At 39.4% G+C, this 22,077-nt stretch overlaps 1 protein-coding gene across 2 annotated transcripts in view; it reads left to right on the top strand.

Moving 5' to 3' along the window:
• Positions 1-22,077, top strand: part of GMDS (GDP-mannose 4,6-dehydratase) — a 423,438-nt gene that overhangs the window by 332,811 nt on the left and 68,550 nt on the right. For both annotated transcript variants that reach the window (XM_065831967.2, XM_065831968.2), the window contains exons 8-9: positions 9,089-9,207; positions 18,718-18,814. In XM_065831967.2, the coding sequence (XP_065688039.1) occupies positions 9,089-9,207; positions 18,718-18,814 (216 nt within the window). The remainder of the gene's footprint in view (positions 1-9,088; positions 9,208-18,717; positions 18,815-22,077) is intronic.

Here is a 22,077-nt window from a genome sequence, read left to right on the forward strand (position 1 = left end):
TACTAATGGTTTAACCTGACTCAGGGACCTTTTCTGGGTAGACACTGGGCAGGTCCCTGCAAACCTACAAACCTGGAGTGGAGGGTCTAGCAACCTGAGGAGGCAGTGCAATGGCATAACCCAAGGGAATGGCAGGAAGATGTGCCAGGGGAGGTTTAGATTGGACATGAGGAAAGGTTCCTCACCCAGAGGGTGGTGGAGCACTGGAACAGGCTCCCCAGGGAGGTGTCACGGCCCCAAACCTGACAGTGTTCAAGAAGAGACTGGACAATGACCTCAGACACATGGTGTGAACTGTGGGGTTGTCATATTCAGGGACAGAAGCTGAACTCAATGATCCTTGTGGGTCCCTTCCAACTCAGCACATTTTATGATTCTGTGAAAGGAAATTAAGATTTAGAGAGAGAAAGCAACTGCCTGAATCATGGTAAAGATAACAGAATTTTTGATCATGTGGAAATCGGTAGTACTTTGATCCATAGGTCATGCTGCTCCTGTGACTTCTGTCAAAGGGAGCACAACAGCTTGTGCTCAGCTGCTAGTGTCTCAGCAATCCAGGGAAGAAATAGGAGGCAAACAGGTGTCAGAAGAATGAACAAGGATCTTTTCATAGTCAAATATTGCACTGTAAACATTCTGTGATCAATATCTACACTGTGATCATTATTTGGGGGCTGATCATTTTGCTCCAGTAAACATGCCAGTACTCGACTTGAAAACCTAGTCTGTTTTCTTGTGGTTAGATCATGGCCCCAACCCGTCAGTCCTTCCTGGCATGGATTCCTAAGCCTTCTCTGCCCTCACCGCAACCTGGGTACAACCCTTTACTTTAGCGGTGAGTAATCCTGTCAAATGGGAGTCTGCTTCTTTGTGAAAAGGTATTTTGTCTTTCACTCGTATAAAAATAGCAGGGAAAATTAATTCTGGAAGGAAGAAAAAAGGGAGGGGAAACCGGGTCATATATCTTTCAGAATTGTCTGCTAGGTGGAGCCTGGGAAACGTATTTTTTCTATAGTCTTCTCTGTAAGTACGTGTGCTTAAAACTCACATGTACTTTCTGTAATTCAAACTTCTCTCATTTTTGTCTGTTTAACTTTGAGTTTCTTTCCTTTTTTTCTTAAACAGAATTTAAGGCACCCCTTTGTTAGCAATTGTGACAATATCCTCCAAAATTAAAGAGAAAGAAACAGAGCATGTATGCATCCCTTTCTGTATCTTTTCATTTAAATTACTTTGTGTCACACATGTCACTTCCAATTTAACCATTTGAAGAATAAACAAGCCATTGTGGACCAAAAAATTTGTTCAGATTTTTTTGGCAGGAAAAAAGGACCATATTAATTTTCATTGTTGGTGAGGTTTCCCAATAAGCAGCTTTGCTGTTTCTTTCTTGCCTCTAGCTAGCAACTAAAGATCAGTTATAAAACTGTATACAAATACTTCTATGTATTGAAAGAACAATATTTTGACACTCAGTGGCACAAGGAAGGGGAAAAAAAGGAAGCAGTGATCTAGTTTTTGCTAACACAATGAGAACTTTGTGTTCAACTGAGGTGCATGTGAGAAACATCGTGTTGCGTTAACAGGGAAGATTGACCTTTAAGGTTTATCTGGATTATAATTCTTGTGGTTTTTATTAATAAAACTGCCTACTAAAGTTTCATGAGTCCTCACTGAGATCTGTAAAACAATTGGCCTATCTGCTTACAAGAGAAAAGCTAGACAGTATTTCCTACAGATGTGAGGGCTTTTGTTTCAGAAGACATTGATATTGTTTTCATTCAAGATGCTCCACAAAGATTATCAGGTATTTTATTATCTCAGTAACTTTATAATTGTTGGATTATTATCTTTAAATATATCAACTATACCCTTTTAACTTGAAAGAAAAAAACTCATGGATCTGAACACAGTTCAACTCAGAACAAGCTCACATCTAAAGCCAAACCATAGGATTTGGCTAAATCAGCAAGCATACTTCAAATTGCTGTGGCAATTTACCAACTGCAACTTTGAAAATCTGTGAGAAAGTTTATAAAATGAGTCGCAAGATACTATCTCTGTAACTATAGCCTAGGAGACTTCTAATATGTATATCAGTAAAAGTGATTTTTGTGGTTTGTTTACCTTCTTGGGATTCTTAATGTGAATTTTCCATTTTTTTTTATCAAATTATGTGTTTTTCCTCTCAGAGGAAAATTTTTTATCTTGGATCTCTTCTCATTTAATACCTTTTCTGTTGGTGCTGTAAGTGCCTATGGTTTGCAAACATCGCTCTTCTGAATGGAAGCAGCTGCCATGCCGTAAGTAGTGAATGTCTCCTCTACATGAGCAGAAGCGACAACACTAATGCAAAAGCTTTGTACACAGACAGCGGGTTCCTTATGTTCAACATTACACTGTTAAGGAAGAAACATATAAAATTATATTTAAACTGATGAGATCTGATAGATACTTAAATAGTGTTCAGAAGGGTTTTTCATGAAGGGAGGTTTCTTAGCAACAGATCTTGCACTGATGCTGTGATTTTTGGTGATCTGAGAAAACAAGATGATGACCCTTCAGGGGAAAGGAAAAACCATGTGTCCTGTATTTCTTGGGTAGTACCTCTTTTTCTGTAAGATTATGAAAAATGTCACTCTTGTTGCAATGATAGACAGTGACCTCAGTCATGAACTTCAGTTTGCCTTCCAAATGCAAACTCTAACAGCATAGTAAGGTTCTTGCTCATTGGGTGTGCACCCTTACTTTTTGATTAACTGAAGAGGGATTGTATTTCAGGAAAAAAAAAAAAAGCATAGGACTACATTGATTATGCATACTCCCATATTCCTGCTGTCATTGGCTTCTTGGGAGTATCAGCATGCCTGGCAGCACATCCCTGTGGTTTTCTTTGGCAAGAGTCTCCCTGCCGTGCTTGCCTTGCCTTAGAACATCGTCAGAAACAAGTACTAAAGCAACAGTCTTTACTTAGACTGAACTCCTGTTGTGGCAGGGAGCATGGGATTACACTCAAGACTTTTGTGTTGGCTTTCAGGCAGAGCTGGCTTATACTTTACTCTGATCGCATGACTTTTTCTGCTGCCCTTGAGCTTCATTAGTGTTTTCCAGCCATGTGTACTGTGCCTCTATTGTGTGCAGAACATGCATAAGGAGATTTTTTTCCTCCTCTGTTGTGTATTATATGTATGTATTGCTGTCTCGTTATATAATCTCCTTATATAACGCACTGTCATGCGTACCGGGTACACCCAGTACACACCTATGCTTTTAAGAGTCGCAGAAGTCAATCTGATGTGGGTGACTCAGCCATTGTAGCATCTCGTTTTCCTTCCTTGCCCCTACAAAAGTAAATAAATAGATAAACTAGAAGTCAGTTTGGGTTCAGAGCTCCAAGTCAATGTCCCCAGTCCACTTTTCTAAGGCACAGTCATCAATTGTGATCATTTCTGTAGCAGCTTGAGAAACCACAGCCAGTCAGCTGGGTTGTGTCAGCAGAAGCTGGGTGATGGCATCTGGAACTGCTTCACATCCAAGCAGGCAGGAAGTGTGTGGGCATGACATCTCCCCACGTCGCACAGCACAGAGGATGCCGAGCAGCTTCTTTCCATGCCAGTGCAATTGAGTTTGGGACAATGCAGAGAAGGAGGTGTTACAATAGCCCTGTCTTCTGTGGCACAAAGGAAACAGTCCCTCATGATGCATGCAGGAACAGCAGTCATGCCAGGTCTTTGTGCTCACCATATGGGGAGAAGGTTCTCCTTTGCTGCCACATCTCTGTAAAGGCTCATCATGCTTTGGCCCAAAATGCTCAATTCTCCTTCTCAGTGGTGACCCCAGCAGGATAGCTAGGTTTCAAGTCACTAGACAGTACCGTGTCCAACCCACTGAATTCTTCTTCCCACTTCTAGACAGTAGAGTATGGAATACTATAAAGACAGAATTTCTATACATGGTGATAACGTACTCTTGAGTGTCTCTGGGTGGTAGTGCTTTCTGACTTAGTCAGAAATTGCTCCCTGATTGTTGACAGCCCTGAGGTAACCCATGCCCTCTGCCATTGATAAGTAAGTAGAGCTAGACATTCACCAGCCTCTGCTTCTTTGTCTCTGAAACACATGGACAACACACCCTGCATCAGGCTGCAACAGTCTGTTCTGTCTCCTAAAGTAAACATAACTAGTTTGGTTTGATTTTTTTTTTTTTTTAAATTCTGTGCATAATACCTAGAAATATGTATCAAAGATTTTTTTGACAGTATAGGGCTTGGGAAAATATGCTGTGTAGCAGTGCAAGTCAATAGTAATTAGTAGCAACAGGAATATTTTTCATATATCACATTGTGTGTCTATTCAGTCATATCTGGTGTGGGTCTTGCATCACATGAGACGTAAGAAAAGGCATTACTCATGCTCTTGAAAAATGTTTTTATTATTTCTAGAGCAGAAACCATTGGTTGTACTTTCAAGTCTCAGAAAATTGGATTTGCATTTCTTTTTTCTCTTAAACAGGCAGATACCTGATTCTGAGCCTGTTTTAACAATATACAGTGCTAGAGCAGACAGTGAAAGAAGAGTATCAAATACAGAGAGTTAAACAACCTCAACTACTAAGACTTTGTTATCCATGGATAACAGCACAGTTAATAAATGTTTTCGCACTGGGATGCTGGACTGGAAGTTAATGGTGAAACATATCTACAACATACTCCAGATGCTCAAGATAAGGAAACACATCACAACTATAATGGTAGTGGCATGCACAGAATGTTCCTATAGGGGAATTGTGTTAGTCCAGCTTGGGTTTTCCCCTGAACTAGCCCAGGTGCAAATACTATGTAAGCAAAGACATTTGGGCAAGGAGAAGACTGGTTCATGTTTTGAATATGTTGCTTGAAAGTGGTGCTGACTTCTGGCAAGGGTTTATACACAGAAGAAGGAAGAGGGGAAAGATGAAAGAGGAAAGATTTTGGCAGAGGCTGTGGTTCAGGCATGCAGAACAGATATCCTAGTCCACATAATCATAAAAGTGTGTCCGCTTGCTAGACTTGCTATGTATCTTTCTCTGGTTAGGTTTCTGTCTCTGAATGTAGATGACAAAGTATTGCCCTTAGTCTTTGTGATTCACTAGACCAGAGCCAAAAAGAGTTCAAATATGAAAAATATGTTTTGTTACATTTGCCGTTAAAGAAATAGTCTTACTCCAAGAGAGCTGAAGCCTGAATTGTTTCCAAAGTAGTTTTCTCCTCCTTTTTAACGTTTGTCCGCATTTTGTTAACTGGATTAAGCAAAAAATTAAGGAGAGGGTGGCAGAACTGAAAAAAGCAATTACTTGCTGTCAGCTCATCCAAATAAAGCCTTTACAAAGAAATACAGGGAAATCCATTATTCTCCATTTCTGCACCACAAAAATTCCTAAAATATATGACCTTGCGATGGTTAAAAGATAGCCAAGAGCCAAAGCTGGGCAATGATTTTATCCCAGTTCAGCCATGTCATGGGTCATGTGGTTCAGCATGTGAACAGGAAGGTGAGAATGGGTGAACTTTTGCCTCAGTTGTGCAGTCCATCAGAGAATAAATGGAGCAAATCACTCCACAGCTGTATCGGGAGGTGAATGGCTGAATACCTCTCACACAGAGGCCTTTGTGTTCTGGACATGATCTAGCATTATGATGGGACGCACTAGGCTGAGGCTTTGTAGCAATTACTAACCCATTATCATGCTAGAACATGAGATCATTTATCTTCTAATTCAGAGTGTCACCTGTTCTTCATTTGCCAGTCAATAACCATTAATTACTTTCAGTGGAAATTTAAACAAAGCTTTTCCCCTCTGTTAAAACCAGTAAGCCATTCAGTAATGACAAATAAACCTGGAGCTGTATCTCCCCCTTTCCTCTCATTCTCAGCCCGGAGTCTGGTACAATATGAACTCTTAAAGGAAATGCCTAGAAATTGATAGGTCAAGGGCCTTTATTAGTCTGATGTGGGGGGAAGCACATTCCTGGTGCTTGCTGTAGGGAAAGCATATAGCTACTGCTCATACACAGATTTCTCATTGGTTTCACGAGCTGTACTTGTGGAAATAAAGACTTGAATGTGGAGCTTGTTCAAGGATTTTTCTATCCTGTGGCTTGCCTTTGCATTTTATTATGGGTTGTTCATACAGACCCATGCAAAGCAACAGCATTTGGTCGCCTTCCTCAAAGCAAAACAGAACTATTGCTTACTTTGTTTGCAATTTTTAGCATGTTCCTATTTTTCATACCTGATTTGATTGAGGTAATTGCAAGTGCCAACAATTGTGAATGCCAGAAAAAATGAAAGAACCAGCAGTGATAGATTCTCGAGTAATAATTAATCTAAACATTCTTTCCTGGTAGGAGCTGAGGCAAAACTTGCTTTTAGCAACTCTGTCTTCGTTGTTTGATAATTGCTAAGTTGACTCGTTAGAAACTTACTGCGGTTTAAGTTGTATTTCTAAAACAGTGATTGCTTGCTCTTTGAAATGGTAGGCAAGAGGTGATACATCCAAATGCATAAAACCCAGTGGGACCAATTGTCAAAGGCTGGAATTTTGTTAGTATTTTGTATCCATCCCTTCAGTGCAGTGCATGTTTTAGAGTAAAGAGAAACTTCTGACACTATTTCATATTAATACACAAAATTAATGTGTAAATATTTAAAATACTCACTGGATGTTGAATGTCTCAGCATAACCACCCACAATCTAAGATTGTGTCCAATGAATTACAATATCGAGGTGTTTAAAAGTGGAAGGACAGTTTAAAAAATTGTAATTCTGATCCTCCTTTTATGTAGACAGATTAATTTTACTTTACAAAAGTGCATTGTAAACAGAAGGTCCTTATGCTGATATTACATATTCAGTCAACCTGTGTGGCATTTGCAGATGGGAGGTGATTTTTACCAATAAGTGACGTTTGATTATTACATCTATATCAGTTGTCCTGTGTACATTTCAAACAAAGGCAGGTGAGACCTTGATTTTGTTAAGTACAGCAAACATCCACTAAAGTCAAGAGGGGAACTGCTATAAATTTTTACTCTGACTGACTGTCTAACCTTGGAAATCTTTTTTCACTCAAATAATGCCTTTTCATATGAGGAAGTTTCTTGTTTTCAGCTGGGTTGCTTAATGAAAGCAGAAGGTCTGTGAAATCAGGGATTAGGTTAGAAGTACCAGAACTATGATTTACTTTATAGCAGATATGCTTTTTACCTTTTTGTGAAGCTGTTACTACTGTGAATCCTGCAAGCTTCTCCAGTCATGAATAAACAGGAGTTGGTGATTTATGGCAACCTCTCAAATCAGCAGGGAAACCCCAGTGTTCCAAGAAAGCCCATATGAGAGATACGAGTTAAGACATCTCCTCCCCACAAGAGGAGTTTCATCAGCCAGTCGGGTATTTCTGCGTCATTGTCTAGGATGTTCAACCCTGGAAAGGAAAAATAAATTTGCTGCCATTGTCCTGCCCAGCAGGTCATATCCCTACAGCACAATTAATGTCAAGGACTTACACAGCAGTTGCCCAAAACCCAGCCTTCCATGCACGTTCAAGAAGCAGAAAGGTTCAGAAGGAACGTGTTAATAAAATCTTGTCAAAACTTTGGAAGATGCATAAAATAATAACTGGAAAGAAAAATGACTTGCAGATAGAAACATTTAAGTGGAATGTATCACCTTGCTATGCTGGACACTGATTTATTAAGAATAAGGGGAGGAAATTGAATATTTCAGGTGGTATTTACCAAGAGAAAGCGAGCTGTCCCAAAGCTTTTATTAATCTGATTTGCAGAGTATCCACTACCATCAAGGGACCTACTAAAGTTGTTTTCTTTAAAGCTGATGTGAAGAGGTCAATGCAAATAGCGTTGTGGATTACACTGTGAGAAGATGACAGTCCTTTTTACCATATGGAGACAAACCTGAATTATTTTGTTTTGCTTTTCTGGTTATTTATTAAATGAGGTTCATGTCATACAGGTATTCCCTTTTCCTCTCCAAAGGAAATGAAGTGTTTACATCATCTTGATTGATCTAAAGTAATAATTATTCTGTCTGCCTACAGCTTCCAGGCAGTTGAATAGTCCAGTTACTAGTGCAGCAGCTTGCACATCAGAAAACTAGAATGTACCTGCCGTGATACCTCGGACAAGTTACACGTGTCTTTGCCTGCCACTTTTTCCATCTGCTTTCTTGCTTTCATGCTGGCTTAGCTGGCCAGCCCTCAGAGATGGTGCTCATCCGTCATTACTTGTTTGTGGGAGGGGACTTTGGGAAAGACATTGCTGTGGGAAGCAAATCTGCTCCCGTGAAATGCAAATGTGTTGACAATCCCATGAACTTTTACTTTAAAATCTACTGCATTTTTGCCACTGTGCAAACGGTTCTCTGAAACAGATGTTAATGGTTGTCTCACTTTTCTAGAAGTGTTTTCTGTGTTCCTGCATAAAAAGTTTCTGCTGCAGTGCTTTAATATGTAACATTCAGCACATATTCAGCAGGAAAAACAGATTAATTTGGTTAAATACACTGTTGGCTATTCTTAGCTACCTTTTTAATTACTTACTCTTAATTAAAATCTCAACCAAAACAAACATGACAGAAGAAAGAGCTAAAATGATGCATGTTTTCATGATTCAATCTGTTTGATATTGTTTTATAACAGACAGGCAACAGCACTTTGGACTGAAATATTATGAAATTTTGTTCTTTTCCCCATATCTGTGTCAATTCATGCAGTGCTTTAATCAAGCGAATCCATGCTCTTGAGCAGTAAACCAAGTCTCAGTGTTCAAAAGTAAACATATTAAAGTCTCCCCTGCAGAAATCCCTGCTGTGAAACAAATTGAAAATCAAATACAGCATCTTTTTCTATAATAAGAAATAATTCAACTCTTTTCAGAGTTGCACTGAACTGGTTAACAGCCACCATGTTAGGAAAGTGCTAATTTTCCCAGCTTGTGTGTCTGGGTATGTGTAGTTATCTCCAAATCAAAAATGCAGTAACATAATATCATGTACATGTGTACTGAATCTGACTTTGTTTGTCTTTCTGCAGGCCATGTGGCTGATGCTGCAAACAGATGAGCCCGAGGACTTTGTCATAGCCACTGGGGAGGTCCATAGTGTCCGTGAATTTGTGGAGAAGTCATTTAAGCACATTGGGAAAACCATTGTGTAAGTATGAACATGAGATAGCAGCCATGGGTTGAACGTTTCTAGCTTGTTCTGTTTGCTGTGTTACAGAGCATTGTTTCTCTACGTTCTTCTTTTTTCCCCCTCAGTTTCTAATTTTGTAACACACGATCCTCTGGGCATGAATGACTGCCACAAAGGATAAGTCTAGTGTTGCCCTTTATATCATTAAAAAAAAAAGAAAAAAGTTAGCGGGTACATCTTGATTTTGTATTCCAAGTCTTCATTCTCTGTTCTCCCTTTCACTCCTTACCTTGGGGGACAGAAGCCACTCCAGTGATGTTAGTACCAGGGTGCTGTTCATCACTTTGCCGAAAAAGGGTTTTTTCTGCCCAACTCTCTATTTTGCACCCCTGGATCTGTAATATCCCCACAGTCCTGCTCCCACCCTCTGTGATCTCAAGAGGTGACACCTGCCAACCCTGTTCTTTCTGTGTGGCAGCACATCAGCCACACTGCAAGGATTATGTAGCAGCTTGCTCTACATTCCTGTTAGCTCTTCTCCTACCAAGCCATAAAAATGTTGAGCAGTCGGTGCAGAATCTTTACAATGCATATTCCACATAGTTTGATTGAAAATACAAAATTCCTTCTCAAGGCCATATAATAAAACCAGGATGGCTTGGTGAGCGCTTTCCGTAATTTATATTTTTATTGTTTATTATTTTTTCAATTTCCCTCCTTCTGTATCTTCTCTGGGCCCCATGCATCAACATACCGATCTCAGCTGGAAAAGGGAGAGGAAAGCCACAGGCTCTTCCATGACGCTAGCGCCAGGGCTGTTCCTCAGGCCATCAAAGTCACTTGTGCAGCTGGTGAACTTTTGACAGGGCCAATAAGTTTTACTTGGGAACAAAAACTTGACAAATTCAATAAATATGCAGAAGTGCACAGATATATACCGTATTATTTGAACAGCCAGTGGGTGGCTGGGGAGGTAATAACATTTTCTCCTCAATGAGTTTTTAGTCTGGTTTCAATTTTTGGCATCAACTTCCAGAAAAAAGTCTGTTGGGGGAGAGAGAGACTCTGTAAATAGAATTTCTAACCCAAAACCTCAGTTTTAGGAATAAGTTTCTCTCCATATTTTTAGCATCTCTTTATAGTGAGATGTCCTTGTATGATCACACATTGTCCCATATGCCTTAACAGTAGTGAGGTTTGATAGGGTAAAGGGGAGGTAGTAGGATCTCTACTAATTGTTTTGTCTTTCGTTTTCCCCCCCTCTTTTTCTATACTTTTATTTCTTGTATTTATAAGCTAATTCTCCCTAGTGAGTATTGATACAAATATGCTGTGGATTCAGTTGCTCTATTTAAGTAAGAATTCTTGTGATTTTGGGAACTGCTTTGTCCCTGTCTAGTGCTGTTTGCAAAAGCAAGAATGAATGTTTGGTGTTTGGTGAACTTTTTTTTTTAATTTATTTTAATAAACTAAAATCAAAAAATGAAACATATAGGTCAGTACGTAGCTGAATGTCTTTATTTACAGATGTTTTCAACATCGCAGATTCTTTTGATGTCACTAGAGTTATCCATTAGTTTAAAATTAAATTCCCTGCTTTGGTGTGGCCTAAGAAGTCTCAGCATTTCCCAAGACTGACAAACCAGCATATATTTTTCAGAAAACAAATTAAGCCTAAAGAAAAGAACAATTACACAAATAAAAGTCAAAGTACTTTCATGAACAGCTTCTGTTATAGAGAGAATATGAAAGGCTTACTTTGGATTTAGTTGGTCCTAACACAAAATTTTGTGTCCCATTTTTCAAATTTTTGCTCATATATCACTCCACGTGGTGGACTTCATATCATTCAAATTGGTGATTACTGCAGTCAGTGTTTGGATTGAATCAGTCACAAGTTTCTCCCTCAGAGAAACTCAACAATATCACTCCAAGTGATGAGGTAGGACAGGTATTTTGTGTGTACAAGTCCATAGTTGTGGGTTTTTTTACTAATCAATAAAAATAATTCTCAAAAATTGTATCTGAGTCCACATGACATCCAATGACATGGATTTTTAGGAACGTAAATTGCTTTACAAATGGAACTTTGCCTGCTAATCCCTGTGGCCCTTCTGAAATTTTTCTTCATAGTGAATAAGTTATTAACCCCTTAAGCCATTTAGAGGTGATACATAAATAGTTGTACATACAGGGAATGAAGGGACACTTTAGGTGTTAATGATAATTTTCCTTCTGATCATTTTGGTGGTGATGAAACTCTGATCTATTTTTAGATAGAGTTTAGCCAAATAAATCAGCCATTCATTCCCCCTACTCCCAGGGTGAGAGTAGCGTCACAACAGACCCACTACTCGTCCCGTAGCCGTCATTCATCTTTCAAATTGCCCTTGATGTAAAATTTAAAGTTTTCTTAAGAACCTCCATAATTTTTCTAGGTGTCGGCCCGGCCCATGCTTTTACAGCACACACATGATCTCCTTACCCTCACTGGCTCCTTGACCAGGCTGGTGGTAACCTCTCACATTCTTTGAAACCCTCAAGGGCTTTCTACTCCCACCTCCTCCAGTTTCAATATTTCTTCTTCAGGGAGTAGCCCAGAAGAAAAATCCTCCCTTTTAACTTTGTGGGACACCACTGGTGAGTCCCATTGATCTGTTTCTTCACAATTTATGAGGCACCTAAGAACCAACACACCAGAGTGCAATTGCTAAATGAGTTCCTGTCAGGACAGCTACTTTCTTCCTATCTCCCTTCCTTAAAGTTTAGTTGAGTTGTTTGGGAGTTTTTTTGCATGGTTGCAAATTATGAAATTTTGCGATCTCAAAAACTTACCTGGGAAATTTCCAGCAGCCCTTTCCACTGCTGTACAATGTCCAGCATTGCTGTACAATGCACCTTTCAAAATTGATGGAATGGAGTAAATGACCAGGAGAGATGTCATGGCAAGAAGCTGGCACACCTCATAGTGCATCTGAGAACACAGATTGCATGAGCAAGGGTTCTTAACCATCCCTACTTTGTGCTTTGGCAGGAAAAGTTGCAAATGTAAGGAAATCTTAGCTGTCACATCTTGATATTGTAGTAGAGAATAGGAAGAAAAACAATTCTGGCCACCCCATCAACCAACTAATGAAATTTTTTTGTTTTAGTTTTTAATCTTCCTAAGAATTCACATTAACTTATACAGCTGAAAATCCAGGATAGCCTAAAAAGTCTTTCCAAAAAGATAACATAATCCTCTGTCATCTTCAGTCATTAGCACATGTTAGGACTGTGTCTTCTAGCCAAAATAAGAGCAAAACTTTATTACATGTATGTACTTAATGAAATGTACAGCTGCAATAAGAATGATTCTCTGAAATTGACTGTGTACACAGAGTTTTTTCTACCTTGTGTGGTTTTTTTTCTTGTAACATTTCTTTTTCAAGGAAGAAATTTCGGATTATATTTATATAGTCCCTTGAATCATTTGAATTCAGTCCTTTGTACAAACAGGAAAGCCTCAGAGCTACAAATATTTTTCCCCCATAAGGATTACCCTTTTTTTTCTTTTACTTTCCCTTCTACTTATTACTAATTAAGTACTACTTGGGGGAAACACTTCACTCCTATAAGTAGAACTACAGCAGGGTAAATGAAACAGGCAAATGCTTGTCTTGACTAATTTTCTGTCATTAATCTTATTAAATTAGAACAGGATTGCAAAGATAGCCTGAAACCACGACAAGCCCTGAGAGTTATTTGCAGAGTGCTACAAAGACTGCTGTCTGCAAATGTGGAAAGGAAAGGAAAGGAAAGGAAAGGAAAGGAAAGGAAAGGAAAGGAAAGGAAAGGAAAGGAAAGGAAAGGAAAGGAAAGGAAAGGAAAGGAAAGGAAAGGAAAGGAAAGGAAAGGAAAGGAAAGGAAAGGAAAGGAAAGGAAAGGAAAGGAAAGGAAACTTTTCAAGCAGTGGAAAAATGTATTGTGTTTTTTATTCATATAAAAATACATGCACATTTGTTACAGAAATATTATTCATTTCTTCCAGGATCAGAATTAATTCAGTAAAAATGAATATTTTGCTCTAATACTTTGGGTCTACATACAAATTTTATTTTAACTAATATTCCAGTTGGTCTTATAAAAGATCACCCTAAAAAGAGGAAGTTTGCAGGTAAGCTATAAGGTCTAATGAGGTGAACTACTAGCAGAAGTGGAACAGTGGCCTCTTCAGTGACAGTGAATGTTGAACTGAGATTGAATTGAGAGAGGGGGGTTCTGTGGCTTGTTTTTTTTTTTTATTTTACCTTATAATGAAAGGCTGGGTTACATAAAACACGACATTTGAAGGATTGCTGTAAGAATGTAGAGCCAACAATATAGTGCTGTGAGGACGTGGAAGAGGAGCCATCGAAAGTCATCATCAAAACAGCTGCTGTTTCCAGGTCTGGTTTTTGCTCACCAAAAATTGCTGGCTGGCTGGTGCTATTTGTTGCATTTAACAGCTCAGAAAATCAGAAGCTTTCAGATGAAGGGAACCAAATATCACATAGAAATTGGAGGCATTTTGAACAATGATGGTTGAAAGGAACTCAGCCAGTTCAGTGAAGAACGCTGGCCTGGGTGAGCCCTCACAAGCACGAATGCTCACTTAGGACTGCAACAACATTATCACCACTCTTACTGTAGAATATGTGTTTTAGGGGGACATTTAACTCACCTCAGCTGGAGAATTAACTCTTCCAGTTGAGCAGGCTTTTATTACTTCCTTACTGATACAAGGTTTTATCTGCAGGTAGACCTAATAACTGTTTCAGAACTCAATTAAGGCTTGAAGACTCTAACAATTTAATTATCTAATTTCATACATCATAAGGAGGTATGAGAGTTTCTCCTATAGGAAAACTGGGTGAGAATTAAATGTGGTGTTTCATGGTAAATTCCTCATTTCGCACCCTTCCACCCCCCACCCCCAAATGAAATGAAAAATTGAATGAAAATAGTTCTCACAAATGCAATTTGGAAAAATATCTTGTTTCAGGTCAGCTAGACTGCTTTGTTTCTCTTCTGTCCTCCTTTTAAAGAAATAATAACTTCAACAGAATTTTTAAAGCCAGTCTGAAAGAAAAAGAAATAAAATAAAAAATTTCCATTCTGGAAATGTCAAAACATCTTTGTTAGGTATTGTTAACATAGTCTTGTTTCAGGTTGACAGTAATGGAACTTACTTGAAACTAAAAGTATGATTTCCAAAATGTTTTGATTTTCACAGAAGCATTGATATTCTTTGAGAACACATTTTCTTCTCAACACCAACTTTTGCAATTTGAAGTAAAGGTATAGAGCTTCAAAAGATTTTAAATAAACTGGAAAAAAATAGGGAGCCTAGCATATATTCTTTTTTAAGGTCTCATAATGTGGGGCATCACAGTTTAGATTTTTGAAACTTGAGCTTGACAATGCTGGGAATATAATAACAACAATAGCAATGTTCTAATTATGTTCTTTTACTGAACAAACCCTCAAGAGCTGATTCATCAGAGCATTTGAAAAAATTTCTAAGTACATCCCTCTATGGTAGCATATTTGTTCTTTAGATTTAAGCCTGAGATCGTGATTGAGCAATGCCTATATTCTTGATTGCTTTGATGCATCAGAGCTGCTGCCAAGGTTGGTGGTTGAGTTGGTGACAGAGGCACATATGAAGAGTTATATTTAAAGTTTCCCTGCAAAAGATGACTTGCAAAAGACATTAATGGTCTGTTATATGGTGTCAGTTTTACTGTTTATAAAGTGCTAGGGCAGAATGAAGTGCTTTGGCTTAATTGTGTGTTTAGCCACAAGTCCCAGAAGTCTCCACAAATGGTATCGTGTATTAGCTGTGGAAGAAGAGCAAAATTTTCCTAAAATTTTATTTTGCAATAATTGTTCATTTTCAAATGTGAAAATATTTTCTATTGGCATATATTTGATTCAAAAAGGATATGTGATAAATTTATTTTCTGTAAAGAGACTGAGCAGCTGTAGCTACTAGTGGTTTTTAATATTTTTTGAAATGCTATCTGTTCTGTTTCTGTGTAAAGATCAGGCAAGAAGATGAAATGCATATACTTGTTCGGTTTATCTGAACTTTTATGAAAGGTTTCATTTTTAGTTGATTTCTTCACCACCTCAAAAATAGATGTACTTTGCCTTGTTTGCTTCTCAGTTACAGCCATTTGGACCATTTGGTCCATCGCAGTGCTATTCCCACTCCTCCCACTCGATTATCCTGGCTTTCCTGTGTCCTTCCCTGCTCACCTCACACCCCACCAGGTGGGGACCTTACAGCTTGAAGCTGCTTGCTGTCTTACTCAATACTTACAAGAAATGAAAAATAATTGGAATCTCCAGAATTGTTGAGGAAAAGAAGCATTCATCACTGCTGAAAATAAGTATTATAACAGTTAGTTCTCTGCAGATATGGAATTAGCCTTAAATTAACTGCAATCAAATCATCTGTAAATCCAGAATGTAAAAGCCATTGAGGTGAAGAACCTTTTAAACAAGTAAATTTGCACATGCATTTGAAATGCGATTAATTTAGTTTTAAGGACATTTCTGAGGTCAGTAATAATAATAATATCCAGCAGAGCTGACAATGACTGTTGTCCTAAGCAATCTCAAAGCCCCCATCTCCAACAGTGAGGCACTTGACATGGAAGCATCAAACCCCTTTGCCAGAAGCAGACGCATAGTCTCATGCATCCTTCTCTGGGTGCATTCCGGCATATAGCTGATGCTGTCAGCCATGAGAGCAAATCCATCCTTTGCTTCAGTGAGAGGATGAAGCTCCCCAGTGTCGGGCAAGCAATGGTCTCACTGTAGAGTAGGGGTGTCAAACTGATGTTCACCAGGGCCACATCAACCTCACAGTTGCCTTCAAAGGGCTGAATGTAATTTTAGGAGTATGTACATTTATGCAGTCCAAAAATTACATTCAGCCCTTTGAAGGCAACCACGAGGCTGATGTGGCTGGCAGTGAAAATGAATGTGCCACCCCTGCTGTAGAGGTTCATTGTCTGCAGGCTCTAGGACCAGCGTTTTATGAAAAGTCTACACTAAGTCAACAGGTGCCTGCCTGGAAGTGCTGGGCTTTGGCACCAGCCGGGAGTCAGGGGGATCCATTGCCTATCCTTTGTACATGTAGCCCAACCCTGATTAGCCAAACTGTCTTTAGCCTTGGATCCTTTGTATTTCTCCCAAATTACACAGTGCTATTTTCTTGCCTACTTGGGCATCTTCCCTAAGGAGCAGAAACCTGGGCAGTCCTGCTGGTTGGAGCTATCTAGAACCACAGCAACCTGAGGCTTCCCTATGCCTCTTCCACCACACTTCTGTTTCAGGATAATCTGGCATTACATTTGCCAGTAAACAATTCTGACTGCAATTTTACTGCAAATTAAGGAGGGTTTTGGTGTTGTGTGTGTGTGTTGAGTTTTTTTCCTTGTAGTTAGAGGAGGGGAGGAGGAGTTGGCTGGCAAAATGGATGTCTTGCTCCTGGTGTCAGGCTGGCCCCCACGCAATCCCTTTTATCAGCACCGTGGTGTCCCCAGCTGTGAGCACTAGGTGCCAGGAGTAATTAAAAATGCAGCTATCAAATGCTACTTTGTTCCCAATGAGAAGTACTCTTTTTTTTCCTTGTGAACTTTTCACATTACTGTGCTGAACAAAACGGGTGGAGATTTCTTCTTAAGTGATTTCTATTGTTATATAACTTCGATAGCAACATTAAGTGAGTCTTTACTGGTTCGGCCAAGCCTTCTGGAGCCTGTTGGGTGTTAAATGGGGTTCTCTGCTCAGTGACCTCCAACAGCAACTGACGTCTCCTGATCTAAACGCTTCCTGTTGTTTTACTGGTGACGGTTAGTTTTCTATTAAGCTCATTTGAGTCCTGCACATTTTTACCCTCTGCCCTTTAAAGGGAGGGACTAATGTTAGTTTTGGCTTCTGAATGGAAACTTTGCAGTTCAGGCTTCAAACAGAGCAGCTGTAAAAAAGAAAGAAAGAAAATTTAAATTATAAATCACCTTTAGCATCATAGCATGACTATTAACAACTGACTTCACTGTGACTATTATCTGTTGGAAATTATTTCAGTGTTAAGTGTTCCCAGTATCAAGCATCCTACAGGCTTGAGTTATGAGTTATTCTTAAAAAGTCGTGGGATTTAAGACCTCGTAATAATGCATATTTGGTATTTCCTTCTGCCTTTCGGTGTTTTAACCTTCATGAGTACACAGAGGTCACATTTTCAGACTTTCTTCCTTAGCCCTCAGGGCCAGAAACTCAAAAATGAAGGCTGAGGTTGTCAAAGAATTAAATTCTTTGAGGGACTTAATCGGGGGTGAAGAGGTGGGGGAGAGGAAGAAGAAATCAAATCTGTGACAAAATCCCAAAAGGTGGCAGTACAATTAGTAAGTGGGAGGCAAAGGGTGCTTCTCTTTCGTTGCTGGTGACTAAGGCTAAATAGTCTAAACCACAGTGCTGATTTAAATATATGTATTTTATTCAAATACAAAAAAGTATTTCATCACTACACTTTTATGCCAAGTGGGTTCAGGGCCCCATGGTACATACTTTGAGGCAGAGAATTGGAAAGCATCAAGTTTCAATCATAACTTTAGATTTTGTACATTCAATGGATTAAGTTTGATGCACCAATGTACATTCCTACATATGTCACCTGAAACATTTGTTTTGAGAAGAAGCATCATCTTGAGGCTTCCAGGCTGCAGGCTGGCTTCTCCAAAGGCAGAATTCGTCATCCACCAAACTGTACCTCTTCTGTTGCTCCCAAAAATTTCAGACCAGGACAATTGCTAACAAAATGGTTCATGGCACAACCAGATCATATAAGTTAGAGCAAATTGCAAGCTGTTCAACACATATGAAATGAATTTGGACAAAGTAATTGGCTTTCAGCTCACAGATAGTAAGTACTGTTTACAGTACATGCATGTGAAGTACCACATCAAGCTAGGACTGAAAACTCAAGAAATGGTTTTGTTTTGCTTTTCCTAGTTAAGTACAAATTAAATTATGCAGCTTAATGCTATTCAAACAGAGCTTCACATCCATAAAACTAACAGATTAAAGAGTTCCTAAAACTATTGGCCAAAATACAAGAATTAAAAGTATTTAAAAAAAAAAAAAAAAACTTTGAATCAATCCACAATTGAAAAGCCTCACTGTCATATTTATTTGCAGATACATGAGACATTCTGAAATGAGGACATTTTCTTTTCCCTTAGCATTATGTGTTTAATTTGGAAGTCCTGTGTTTTAGACCTTTCACTGAATCAAAAACCAAGACAAAGAGACTTCAAAAGCCATTGTTGCTCTGTTCAAGTCTGAACTCTGCCTTTGTTCCTATAGCTAATGAGTTTATACTGTCCTGCAGGGAGAATTGACACCAGCCTCAAGTAAATGAAAGCAGGCCAAATGTTGGTAAGATCAGAGCACTAAAGTAATTATGGGTTGATTAAATGTTTATCTTCTTTACAGGTGGGAAGGGAAGAATGAAAATGAAGTAGGACGCTGCAAAGAGACTGGCAAGATTCATGTGACAGTCAATCACAAGTACTACAGGCCAACTGAAGTGGTAAGAAAATGCTCTCTCTTGGCTTTGCAAATGAATAATCCAATCATTCAGCCAATAAATTGCTGCATTTGGCCAGCAGTCTGTGAAAACGGCTTAATTGTGCTCCTGCTGGCAGCTTTTAGAGCTCAAATTAGCCTGTTTGTTGGCCCTTTAACAGCCAGCTACCTGGGAACAGACAGCACTGCCCAGGAGGAGTGGGTTTGTCTTGTCACAGAGACACTTCTCTGCTTCAGCCACCCCCTCTGATTGAGAGAAGGGATGCTTCAGGGGGTGAGACATCACCTTATGGGAAACAAAACAAGTTGTAAATCAGCTGGTCCCAAAGGGGTATGTGGTCACCTCTCCTCCAGCTGCATGAAGGGAGGGCAGAGGAAGGTGGGTGCTAATAGGCTTGATTTCTAAAGTGCCTCTTTCTGTGTCTCCATAACAGTGTTTCAACTCCATCCAGCAAGTATCTCCTGTTCAGCTTAGATCTTTGCAACTGTGTGTACCACAAAATGCCAGTTTTAGGAGTGCGTGTGTGCTTTGTTTTCTTAGATGCTTTGCAGAGTCCCACTCAGTAAATGATCACTTGCAGAACACATCTCTACTCTCAGGAATGCCTCAGTGAAGTCTACTGGGGGTGTTCAACTGGCACACACTTTTAGTATCTTTGTGGTTCGGCAGGACCGAACCACTAACCCCTGTGCTCAAATACCCTAATGAGCATTCTAGAAAACAAAAAGGAATAAAACAAAAAAAAAAAAAAAAACCCAAACAAAAACCACAACAACAACAAACAGAACAAAACAAACCACAATATTATCAAGTCAGGCAGGATAGTGACAATGCTCAGAGAAGGTACAGGACTGAACCTGGTTTCTGGACACAGGGAACAATAGCCCCAATTGTGCGATGTGGGAGTGGGTGTGCCCAGGAGAGGATGTTTTCCTCTCCTGGGGAGGGTGATACCAGCCCCGCCAGCTGCTGATGCAGCATCGACTGTCAGTCTGTCCATTCAGAAGTGCTGTCTTCAGCTGCTTGATTCAAGCAAGCTGTGATGAGAGCTCATTTGTCTTGACACGGATTGCAGAGTGGGAGTGGGGAGCTGCACATGTGGAAGTGGACATGGCTTCTAAAGTGGAAATTCAGAGGTGAATAGAGACTTTCGTGTTATGCAAAAGAAGGGCTGGGTGTGCGTATCAGAATCAAATGCTAGGAAGTCATTAAGAGCTGTCTGTCATTCTGTGCTTTGGTAAGGTGTCAGGATGATAAGGACAACACAGAGACAAAAGGACTTGCCAAACAGGAAAAGGACACTTGACCCAACAAGTCTGTGCTTTGTGAGACCCACTTTCCTGCTCTGTCATAGCTCTTAATAACAAGTACATATTCACTCCTCAAAATTCACGGGTAGTACATAGCTATTCTGAAGCCCTTGCTGTAGTTCCACCTTATTCGTGTGCTCAGACTTTTTTCTGCAGAAAGAGCAGTGCCCATGGTCTCCTCTTTGTCCTTACTGGTCTCCTTTTGGGAACACAATTTCTGGATTTTAAATTCAGCTTCCTATATGCTTCTCCATTTTGGGGCAGTGCATAAGCACAAGTTTCTCAGGAATGCTCATGCAATTGCTAGTGGGTCCATACATATGCATAGAGATATGTTCACATACAGAGTAGAATGTGGCCTTGAAATAGTGCTGTGTATAAACTCAGTAGACATCTGATGTTTATCGGAAATTATCTGGTCTGTCGTGGGCTACCTTCTCTTGCGTTCCATCTCTCTCTTCAACTTCTCCCATCTTGCCTTGCATTTAACACAGTCCCTACTTGGTTTCTGTGGAACCCAGGAAAGCTGTGAAGCATCAAGCATGATGTAGGTAGAAGTACAAAATTAGTTTTGAAGTACCTTTGTTTTAAGAAATATGCAGATGAACAGTGAGCAAAATCCTCTATGAGGAGTCGTGGCACCCGCTTCCTGCAATCAAAGTTTCCTTCCTAGAGCATCTCAGAATCACTTTCATTTTTTTAAATTCTGATTTTATTTCTGTTTCTTATCAAAGGCAGGCAAACTTCAGTCTGTTTCAGTCAGAGAATCACATGTGTGCAATTCCAAAATGCCAGACTAAAATCCAATCCATCATGAGAAAGCCAGGAAGAGCAATGAGAGAATTGAAATGGACTGACAACACGTGTCCCCTCCTGCCACCATCATTAAGACTGCTGAAGGCAAGAAAGCCTCAGGTTGACATTTTGGAAGGAGGCTTAGCCAGATCAGTTAACAGGAATTCTGCTGTTGAATCCCAGCTGACACAGAAAATCTGATGCTCAGATTCTCATGTCTTATTTGGAAACGTCTCTGTCTGTCTGTCTCTCTAAAATTTAACATGGTATTCGGGAAAGTGAAAATAAATATCATTTAATCTTGTGTACAGTCAGTTCTGACAGTGCCAACACATTCATTTGAAAACACATTTGTTTTCTTCAGTTAGTGATCCCTGGGGTCAAGGCCTCCCATTGAAAAGCTTAGCTGTACTGAAGAAGAAACCTTGAAATGTGAGACTGTCTTCTGGTGAAACTAAGTAGACCCTTTGAATGCCTTGACTCTAAATCTCTTCACTCTGCTTTTGACTGCTTTGGGGCCCCTTGATATTTACTGGCCTTAGGAATTGTTCCTGCTAATGCTTCTAATGTCTATTTCTTCTCTTCCCTCCTTGCATCTTAACAGCTACAAACCTATTGATATAATTTCTTTTGGCTTGTGTCGAATTCCTATCAGTATTTCTTCTGACCCTTTTAAAATTGTGTTTGGAGACTCTAACCTGCTGCAAGAATTGGGGAAAAATCTTCCTCTGCCTTTCTTAAAATCAGCAGTTTTCACAGGACCTTCATGACAAGTTTGCTTTTTATACTGAAATTGATACGCTATGAAAGATGTTTTCACACATTTTGCAGGCTTTTTTAGCATATGGCTGATAAGGTCATATTTTATACTTGCTGCCCTAGGCACATAAAGTTACTGCTACAGTTTACTCTCCTGTAAAATTTATACTTCAGAAATGATCTCACTAGTCTTTTCTACTTTTGTCACAATCAGAATGTTCATATTACAGGCAAACAACTTATTCTATATTTGGATTTAAATAATCTATTTGGTGTTCACAAAAATAATATTAAAATTAATTTTAAATTTATTTTAAACGTTAAAACTGAAATTCAATGAGCCACCTCAGTCAGTTGGAAACAGGCCGCCCTGCAGCATGGGATGTCAGAAGCATCAGGTCT

Source organism: Patagioenas fasciata, chromosome 2, assembly GCF_037038585.1.
Source record: "Patagioenas fasciata isolate bPatFas1 chromosome 2, bPatFas1.hap1, whole genome shotgun sequence".
Taxonomy (NCBI): Eukaryota; Metazoa; Chordata; class Aves; order Columbiformes; family Columbidae; genus Patagioenas; species Patagioenas fasciata.